Source organism: Hippocampus guttulatus, chromosome 9, assembly GCF_054856545.1.
Source record: "Hippocampus guttulatus isolate MCC_2025c chromosome 9, RoL_Hgut_1.0, whole genome shotgun sequence".
In the NCBI taxonomy this organism is placed as follows: domain Eukaryota; kingdom Metazoa; phylum Chordata; class Actinopteri; order Syngnathiformes; family Syngnathidae; genus Hippocampus; species Hippocampus guttulatus.
In genome coordinates this window covers 14,334,187-14,344,360 of record NC_141269.1, presented here as the reverse complement: position 1 = coordinate 14,344,360, position 10,174 = coordinate 14,334,187, and the positions used below count along the sequence as shown (strand labels likewise).

Genomic DNA, 10,174 nt, shown 5'->3' with positions numbered 1-10,174 from the left:
TAGGTCTACATTTTAAATAATGTCCACTTTTGTGTGTTTCTGTGACTCTTCCAGCCTCTGTATTTCTGTTGCAACGTGCTGATAACACCTTGTGACACTCAAAGCTCAGTGTCCACTTCCCTCTGAGCACATCCTCTTTGAAGCCTCACAATTGCAAGGTACTTTCGACCAATTATTTGGTGTTGTCTTGGTCTCCTGGTGCCAAAATGTAGACAGCATGATGCAGGGGACTGTTTAAATACCCATTCCAATTGAACCAAGAAATAATGTATATTGAGCCATTCTTGGATTAAACACCTGTTGGGAACTTGCCGATCCGCTCCTTGTCAGACCACACAAAGTTGTGCAAAAAAGTAATGAAAACATTGCAGTTGGACATTCAAGTTTAGAGGTCAAACGAAACCCACTTGTAAAATTGTGGTCAGTTGAGTGATTTGTAAAAGCCGACATTTCTATGTTGCATCGTAGACAATGCATGCTAGTGTACAAACCAAAAATGAAGTCCAAGGAATTGTCTGTAGACCTCAGAGATAATATCAATGTGTACCGGTATAATACATATACAGTATTGCAATATATTGGATAGATTGCATTTGGTTGTTTTTTGTTGAAAGCCTAGAGATGTTTTCATGCAAATCTTTATTGTAATTATGATTTCACCTATGTGTTAGCGCAGGTTAGTGATAGACTATGCAGATTTGCTCAGATTGCCCCTGACGGTGGAACACAACTTCATGATAAAGCAAAGGACCCTTTGTATATAACATCAACCAAACGGGCCAACACCCGATATACATCATGACATTTGATATCAGGTAATTCAAAAGACAAATATCTAAATTTGCATTTATTATAAATATAACAATTGAAACATAAATATAGGTACAGAAGGTATTTGTTGGAAAAATAAAAAATCATGCTCCCTCATTACTCCAACAGAGTTCGAAAATCTTTGTATTTTAAAAATGAGAGGAGGTAATGTAAAGGCCATAATACAATTTACACTGTAGTGTTTTTAAAAGCTGACTCAATGTCTTCTACTTGCAAATCAAGAGAGACTGTGAGACATCGTCTCCAGATGTGACCAGTGCAAGTGTGAGGTTTTTATAGAGTTTTGGTTGTAATACCACAACTCAACATGATCTTATTCTACATTTATTCTTTGAATGTTCATTGTTGTGCAGATAACCATTGTTCAATGAACTGTTTTGTGCTTCAGTGTTTCCGTCATTCTGCTTAAGACATTTCAGTCCACAAACTAAAACACTGAGGTGAACCTTCGGACAGTGGAACAATGCTCTTGAAAGTCGTCTATCTTCTCTACATTACCCCTGTCAGGAGAAAAAAAAAAGGCTGAGAAAACCCTCTTGCGTTTGGAGACACACAACCCCTTTGAGGTGCACGTGCTGGTTCTCAGGTCAGTTCATGCAAGTCGTCACGTGTAAATATGAATGCAGATACTATGACTAAGTGCATGCAGTGCAATGGAACTCACACATCTTCTATGTTCTTGTGAGGTCATCCAATGGCAGGGGAGTGAGTAATATCACTTTTAGTATTTGTCCATTAAGGCTTGCAGTCACGGGACTGTGAATCTATGCACCACCAAAGTCCACTTCTTCGTGCAGGTTTAACAGATCTGAACAGATCTTGCAGAGCGAAGTCACATCAAACCAGCCGCACATTTTTAAACCTTCCCTTTCGCTCCCCGCCTACCCTCCACGTCCACTCCCAGAGCTATCCTCGTGTACTCGTATGCAACGTACGACACGCTGACAGCGGGGATGACTTTCAGCAAATTGGGGGAAATTCCTCGATACAGGCCGGCCACACCCTCTTGGGTCAAGATGGTGTGAATCAAGGTGGTCATTGATGGCTTAGTGGATCCTTTCATTGAGACTAAAGGAGAGAGAGAAATCTCAATGAACAACCTCACCTACGACTGCAAAAGATGTTTTGTGCTCCATTGGAGCAGCATGTATCTAACACAGTGGTTCTTAACCTGGGTTCGATTGAACGCTAGGGGTTCAGTGAATCGTCTCAGGGGTTCGACAGAGCCTCTGCCATGGAGGTTAAGACACACCCGATTCAAGTTGCCAATTAGTTATGACACGCCCGCTTGTCCATCGCTGGCTGCAGATGATCACATTACATGGCTTGTCCAATCAGTGCTGCGGGAAGTTTAGTTCTCTCAGTAGTCACTGTGTGACTGTCGTGATAGTAAATCATACGATTTAAAAACCCTATAGTTATGCCATTTAATTTTATTTACTTTTTTCTGTTTTTAATAAATGTGTTTTTTTTAATGTCTTGAATTCGTAAAAAAAAAAAATAATAATAATAATTCCTCGTTTCACCCCCCCTCGGGTGGTGTCCGTCCCTCATTCAGCTCGGGTCCTCTACCAGAGGCCAGGAAGCTTGAGGGTTCTGCGCAGTATCCTTGCTGTTCCCAGCACTGCACATTTCTGGACTGAGATGTCCGATGTTGTTCCCGGGATCTGTTGCAACCACTCATCTAGTTTGGGGGTCACTGCCCCGAGTGCTCCGACCACCACAGGCACGACTGTCACCTTTACCTTCCAGGCTCTCTCCAGCTCCTCTCCGAGCCCTTGGTATTTCTCGAGTTTCTCGTGTTCCTTCTTTCTGATGTTTCCATCACTTGGGACCGCTACATCCACTACAAGGGCTTCCCTCTGCCCTTTATCTATGATCAGGATATCTGGTTGGTTCGCCATTACCATCTTGTCAGTCTGGATCTGGAAGTCCCACAGGATCTTCGCTCTGTCATTCTCCACCACCTTCGGAGGTGTTTCCCATTTTGACCTTGGGGTTTCCAGTCCATACTCCGCACAGATGTTTCGGTAGACTATGCCAGCCACCTGGTTATGGCGTTCCATGTAGGCTTTCCCTGCCAGCATCTTACACCCTGCAGTTATGTGTTGGATCGTCTCAGGTGCCTCTTTGCACAACCTACACCTTGGGTCTTGTCTGGTGTGGTATATCTGGGCCTCAATGGCTCTGGTGCTCAGGGCCTGCTCCTGAGCAGCCAGGATGAGTGCCTCTGTGCTGTCCTTCAGGCCAGCCCTCTCTAGCCACTGATAGGACTTCTTGAGATCGGCCACTTCAGTTATGGTCCGGTGGTACATCCCGTGTAGGGGCTTGTCCTCCCATGATGGTCCCTCTTCCAGCACCTCATCTTCTGTTCCCCATTGTCTGAGACATTCTCTGAGTACGGCATCCGTTGGAGCCTTCTCCTTGATGTATTCATGGAGCTTGGATGTTTCATCCTGGACAGTGGCTCTCACACTCACTAGTCCCCGGCCTCCTTACTTTCGGCTTGCGTACAGTCTCAGGGTGCTGGATTTGGGATGGAACCCTCCATGCATGGTTAGGAGCTTTCTGGTCTTAATGTCCGTGGTCTGAATCTCTTCCTTTGGCCACCTTATTATTCCTGCAGGGTATCTGATCACTGGCAGGGCATAGCTGTTTATTGCCCGGGTCTTATTCTTGCCATTGACCTGGCTTCTTAGGACTTACAGTATATATATATATATATATATATATATATATTTTTTTTTTTTTACTAATGAAGGGTTCGGTGAACATGCATATGAACTGGTTGGGTTTGGTACCTCTAACAAGGTGAAGAACCACTGATCTAACATATGACTTAACGGCCAATGTTGAGCATTTGAAAATGATGCGAACTGTCATTTGCATCGACTATTTGAGAAACCCAGAAAAATTACTTAATCTGCATATCATTTGGAACACGGTGTATATACAGTATATATATATATATATATATATATACTGTATATATACTGAATTGTGGCTGAAATGCATTTAACAACAACATTCTAAGCATTCCATGGAAGATATGATATTTGCTGTACTGCGTTCACCTAACCTTGAGCTTGCATTCGGGTGCGGATCAGTGCAAGAGGGTAGCTTGCCAACTGCCCAAGGGTGCTGGAGATTGCACCACAGCCAACCAGGACCATGACCCCTGGGTCCGCAACTCCTCTGTTCCTACTTAGCCATGCGAACTTCAGTGTCTGGGGAATGGATACCAAGTTATAAGAAATAAACCACATGTACAGAGAGTGTCCCGTAGATAGATGCTACCATGATGTCCACCTGACCTCGTAGACTGCCAGGTCAATCCCGGCGTAAGGCACAATACTCATCATGTTAGGCACATAACCCTTGTAGAAGGCTGCAATGCCTTCTTTCTGCAGGATCTGCTTGGCACAGTCAGACATTCCTAAGAATTGGCCTGTTTTTCTAAGCGTGAGTCGGGTTTTCAGCACCTGCCGAGGAAAAAGAAAGCGATGGACACAAAGAAAGGGAACGCACAGAAAATTACTGTATGCATTGTCAATTACTGTCTTGAGGATGTGTGTTATGACTTGAAATCACCTCTAATGGGTAGATGGCTGTCTGAGCAGTTGCCCCTGCCAACGAGCCAGCGAGAAATCTCTCGTGAACCCTCAGATTTTTTGTGTCTTTTCTGCCATACATTATATGCTTGATCTAGAAACAAGGTAGTTCACCAAATCAAACACAAGGAACACAATTGATCCAATTCATTTATACAAAGTATGGAGTGTAGCTCTCTGGCTCAAGATGGAATGAACAAGAGTCAATCAAACATTAAAACCATGACACTCAGGAGAGCATGGACCTCGGTAAAAATTCGAACAAAAGAACATACAGCTCTAAAACAAGGTTTGGGGGAAAATTGATTCTGGAAATGCTTTACTAGTAAAACAAATCATAGCATACGGTGCAGTGAGCATGACAAAATGATGCGAATTAAATCTGGGGAGATTACCCAAATGTCAGAAAAGAGAAAATTAATTTCTCTGTCATTTTTTTGATGATTAGAGAATTTACTTAAAATGTTGGTGGGTACATGCACAATCTCACCACAATATTACATGGAGATGAGTCATATACTTTTTATGTATTACTTTGAGCAAACTGACAAACTGAAGCGTACAAAATGGTTCTTGTACCTTTGTGCTAAAAATGTTGAGAGACACTGAATACAAACAGGGAAAGGATGCAAGTGTTATTCACCTTTTCATAAGCTGTAAATTTGATTGCAGTCTCTGGGGCAATTTTAAGAACGTTGATTCCATTGCCTCTCCAAAAGGACTGCGCTCCTCCCTCTTTCATCATGTAGTGAAAACCACCCAGCACATTCCCACTAAACAGAGAGGAACCATGAACCTGCCAAAGCATGTAATGAAGATGTTTCCATGTGTGACACTTACTGACAATGAACAGTAAATAAGAGTGGCCCTTTAATACGCGACTGACTGACCTGCCGGAAGACTTTGAGACGATCTAAGGGAGCCGTCCCGCTCCGTGATATGGATCCAGCCAAGGCTCCTGCCATCAGTTGCCGCCACACATAGCCAGACTTTTTCTCCTCTTCTGAAAATTCATCTGGAACTGTCATCTGCTCACCTAAATCCAACATCTGAGAAAGGCAGGGATTACATTTTGATATTTTTTTTTGTTTCCAAAGAAATGCCAATGACATTTCCATTGTTATTTTCAGGTGCAAGGAATGTGCGTTGCCTTGGATGCTTTCAAATACATCAAGCCTAACTGATTTCTCAAAGTCATTGAGCTCTTTATATTATATTTCCAATGTGTGTAGCCTTGCCATTGAACGTTTCCAGTAACGCGCCACTTCCTCCATGTTTGTGATTGGGTTAAACAGGAAGTAGTCCCGCCACTCATTCCAGTCAATGGTCATGGTCCCATCCTTGTCTATACTGGTTGACGCACACATAAACATAAACAAGGTTTGAGTAAAGAGGGAGATAAGTGGAAATGGAATCGAAAATACCACAGTGCTTTACCAGAACAGTGCCAACATGAAAATATACGGGTACAGTACTAAACCAACAGAGCAGGAAAAATAGTCAGTTTTAAGACACAAAAGTAAGACGTTCATCATATTTGTAAATAAAAGCCTTGAAAACCTTTGAAAGTTGGAAGACACAGTGAAATAGGCTGGCAAAAAAACAAAACAAAAGCAATGCAATTACATTACAGCTAAAAACAAGATCAAACATAACGTTGTGCGGTCAAGAGTGTACTTATATGAAAGCAGTGGAGACCATGTTCATGATTTTGCAATCGTGACACATCGGTTACAGACCTTTGCAAAATCCTGGTAGCAGCCCTGAGACTGATGTCTAAGCCAACAGCATGGAGAGATTGCTGGATCTCCGTTGCATCAATCTCACCTTGATGTCGCCACCCAGATATATAAAGTAACAGAAGTGGCATATGTGAATTTTAAAGCAAAGGGGCCCGTTATGGTGATTGAAATATGTTCAGCGGGCTGCCACAGACCGTCATTGTTCTTGTCCAGGCTGCGAAACATGACTTTGAGCTGCTGTTCATGGGTGCGAAGGTACTGAGTAAATTCTTCAAAGTCAAGCACTCCATCCTCGTTGGTGTCTCCTGCTTTTACAATCTAAAAACACAGACAGTTGGGTCTGAAAATGGGTCAATAAAGTGCTGTCACTGGGAGCTTTCAGTGGAACTTTCTGGAACCTTTTAAGTTGCACATCCCCGAGGTTATACAACAAAGGTCATGGACACCCATGTAGCCCCCAAGGACCAGATGAGTAGCCCACTGGCCACTTCGGAAAACAGCTCACCAATGATGAGACGTTGTGTTTTATCTGCGATTGTCCGTGTTTTGAAAACACATGTCTCAACACTGGCAGAGTTTTATAGAAATAAAGTGTTTCCTAGTTAATGTGTGAAATTAATAACATGTTCAATATCTTCACATAAATTAATATCATGAATGATTAACAATAACATAATAAGAACATTACTAAAGGTAATTTGAGTGGAGTCATTATTTCAGAAGCGTGTATCAAACTGGTAGGCCTTAGCAATAATCAGTAGCCAAGAAGCAGCTCTCAGTTTCAAAAAGGTTGGTGACCCCAGTTGCACCACGTCAAATTAGAAAAAAAATTCTCCCAAAATGTGCCACAAGTAACAAAAAAATATGTGGTTTTAGTTACAGGTAGTCTAAAATTTTTCATTAAATTGGCAGATGCGCCGATTGGCGACAAGCAGCGCGGTCTCCCAAATTTACTCACAATCACACTAAACTAACTTGCCCCAGCACGAAAATTAAGTTGTACCTGTTTTTACACTACTTTGTGACCCAATTGTCAGGTGTGAAGGGGCACGGCAGCTCCATGTACTGGAACCCCAAGTGAGGCGCAACGCGGTCCCAAACACACTATACTAAACTTGTCTCAACACCAAAATGAAGACACACTTCATTTTTATACCACACGCACAAACGCCTGGCTACCTAATTAAGGCCAATTATTGTTAAGACCATTTTTGACTTGAATTCTCCTTTAAACACTCACTCATGGTGAAAAGAAAATTTCAAACACACGTTTTAAAATCCTGAATTTATTGAAATTATTATTTTTGCGGTCAAGGGCAGTAGAGCGCTGGCAGCCACTGGTGGTTTGTCACCATGGTAGTTTGCCATTCTCATCTTACAAAGTCTTGCCCCACGCAACCAAAATAGACATCATGTTGCACACAAATGCACACACTGTGGAAGTGACAGCCAACTAACAAAATGACCCACATGCTTTGACCAAAACTAAGATGGAAGAAGACAGAGACAGACAATGTGTACACAATATTAAGGTGAGCTGCTTATGTTGTTACGATTAAAAATCCTATGGAGTGAATTCAGCAAAAACAAAAATATATACTGTATATTTAAAAGGCATGTTTATTTTCACATTAGAGGGACTTTAAACATTTAAATACCTGAAGACTGAAATCATTTTAGGTGAGCGCAACTGCTGCAGAGCAAAAGAACAGCAGACTCATTTATTAAGTTGGAAAACAAAATGATGAAAGCTCCATTAATTCAATCACTAGCTGGTTTTCCCCTTCATACTTCATTGCCACTGCATGATATGGTAGTGCAGGTGAGTGCAGGTCTTACCCTCTCCAGCGAAGCTCTGGATAGCCCTCGACCCGCTAGCCCTTTACGAAGTTCATGTATGTCAATGTATCCATCTTTGTTGATATCCAGCTGATCAAACAGCTCCTCCCAGAATTTCTCCCTCTCCTGGTCTGGTCCAGAGGACGTTCTGTCCTGGCAGTGGGCCCAGAGGTGCCAAGTCCTTGCAGGGGCCATGGTGGTGCCCAGTCAGCTGGGGTAGAATGCATTGGATCAATTGAATCACTGAAGCCCGACTTCCAACAATACACACTATACATCTTTTAAGATTCACTTATACATACTCAGGACAAAAATTGTAAAATACATGCATAATTTTGGTACCGGTACAATGGCCTGTCACCGGGCTGGTACAGTACCTTCAAAGTTTCTGCTTTAAACCTCTGCAGAGGCAAAAGTAGGTTACATTTATGAAAGTCATGAGCAAGTCACAAATCCTAACCATCAAGTTTCAAGCAAGTCCCAAGTTACAGTCTGGCAAGTCAAGTCCCCCTTAAATTTCAAGCAAGTCATCACTTGGGTTAGCCAAGTCATACGGAGTCATAGTCAAGACATAATTTTGCAGTCACTACACAAGATAACCTGTTTTACTTTAAACTGTACACTATACTGGATTGATCATAACAGTATGATAGTCACAGGCCTACAGATGAAAATGATAAATGGACTAGACAGATTGAGAATACTGGCATGTCTTTTAAATCTATGCATTTATGATCAAATGTAATTGATTCTCGCTAAAAGTATCAATTTGCTTTTTCCCGTACCTTTGAATAAGGTTTTTTAATATTTAAATTGAGTTCACAGTATGTTTTTTTGGTAATTTTAGAAATCTACTTTGGTTTCTTTACTTGTAAATGTTCTACGTGCTTTAAAAGTTTTCTGTTTATGTGTTTAATGTTGTCAACGTATGTTCTTTTTTTTCTCTCTCCCTTTTTCTTAATGTTGATAGCCATTGTGTTTTTAAATGCTTTTAGGTGGAATGTCTTTACCTGTGTGAAGCACACTGAGTTAGTTGCCTTGTTTATGAAATCCATCCATCCATTATCCGGACCAAATGTGCTGTATAAATAAAGCTGAATAAAGCTTTGCCCTGACAAACCTGTAGCCACCCTGACATTTGTTTGTGAACCTGAAGTCCTGGGTTCAAATCTCAAAGGGGGGACTTACATAGTGCTGGGATTGCCTTGCAACCGGTTCAGGGTGTACCCCGCCTACTGCCCCAAGACAGCTGGGATAGGCTCCAGCAAGCCCGTGACCCTTGTGAGGATAAGTGGATTAGCAAATGAATGGATGGATGCGATCTGAAATAAAAGCAGAGCTAATATGGAATGTCACATGATTAATCATCACAGATAGAGAATGCCAGTTGAATATACAGTACATGTAGAGTACTTCCACTGACCTTGGCTGACTGCTTATTGGATTAAAATGTATTTTTGCTATTTAGACAACACAATTGACATTTCGAGTAAAATAAAACCAAGGAGCTTATAACTGCGATTCTACCATATAGGTCTTTAACGGGGATTTAACCAAATTAAAATAATACAATACAGGCTCTATGTGTGTACAGTACCCTCTTTTATTGAAGCAACTCACTCGTTCGCTGTTTACCTCCCGACTTCCATGGCACGATACAGAGGATCAGGACTCCAACTTGAAAGCGATCGATCACACAAAATTTCTGCGGACATGGTGGTCCGAAGGAGGTTCTTGTTGCCCACGGACGTGTTGTTAGCCAAAACGAACCTCTTCAAGTGTCGCGTCAAATTGCTTGAGAGCGCCTCCTCCTCGGGACCAGGAAGCGAGACCAGCACCAGCTCGGGTGACGCCCTCCGACGTTAAGAGAGTCCGAAAAAGAGGTCCCTGGTGTTCCTGAAAAGCCTGCAGTCTGAAGTCGGCTTTTGTCATTACGATGAAATTGAGTCATTTGCATATGTGATTCTTGACGGTTGAGTCCGCTTTCCTGATTTTGAAAGCCTCGTCCTGGAGGGGCGCAGCTATTATTCCTAACCTTTTTTTTTTTTTTTGCTTGTAACAAAACCCTTTTTGTCATTACATGAATCACGAATACGTGATGATGATTCTCCCAAAGTAAAACATAACACAACTGATAATTAATAATGTTAT

The 10,174-nt window shown here is 41.9% G+C and overlaps 1 protein-coding gene across 6 annotated transcripts; it reads right to left on the bottom strand.

The window, feature by feature from the left end:
• Positions 1-834: 834 nt before the first annotated feature.
• On the bottom strand, positions 835-9,944 carry slc25a23a (solute carrier family 25 member 23a). Of its 6 annotated transcripts, none has more exons than XM_086120374.1 (12): positions 9,644-9,944; positions 9,212-9,345; positions 8,024-8,234; positions 6,379-6,502; positions 6,182-6,269; positions 5,681-5,792; positions 5,333-5,491; positions 5,086-5,238; positions 4,423-4,536; positions 4,146-4,313; positions 3,911-4,058; positions 835-1,899 (listed from the first exon to the last, which is right to left on the bottom strand). In XM_086120374.1, exons 3-12 carry the CDS (start codon positions 8,216-8,218, stop codon positions 1,688-1,690), a joined length of 1,473 nt encoding a protein of 490 aa, XP_085976500.1. In that variant the 5' UTR covers positions 8,219-8,234; positions 9,212-9,345; positions 9,644-9,944; the 3' UTR covers positions 835-1,687. The 6 variants fall into 6 exon arrangements, with proteins under 6 accessions (XP_085976500.1, XP_085976503.1, XP_085976499.1 ...); XM_086120377.1 differs by having other exon boundaries at positions 9,212-9,301; XM_086120373.1 differs by having other exon boundaries at positions 9,034-9,944.
• Between the last annotated feature and the right edge of the window lie 230 nt (positions 9,945-10,174).

Excerpts from the sequence above, each read along its gene's own strand:
- slc25a23a (XM_086120373.1), bottom strand. The coding sequence starts at position 8,218 with ATGGCCCCTGCAAGGACTTGGCACCTCTGGGCCCACTGCCAGGACAGA. Across the intron at positions 5,793-6,181 it reads GCTACCAGGATTTTGCAAAG|TATAGACAAGGATGGGACCA; the intron begins GTCTGTAACCGA and ends TGCGTCAACCAG. Across the intron at positions 5,239-5,332 it reads GTCTCAAAGTCTTCCGGCAG|GTTCATGGTTCCTCTCTGTT; the intron begins GTCAGTCAGTCG and ends ATGCTTTGGCAG.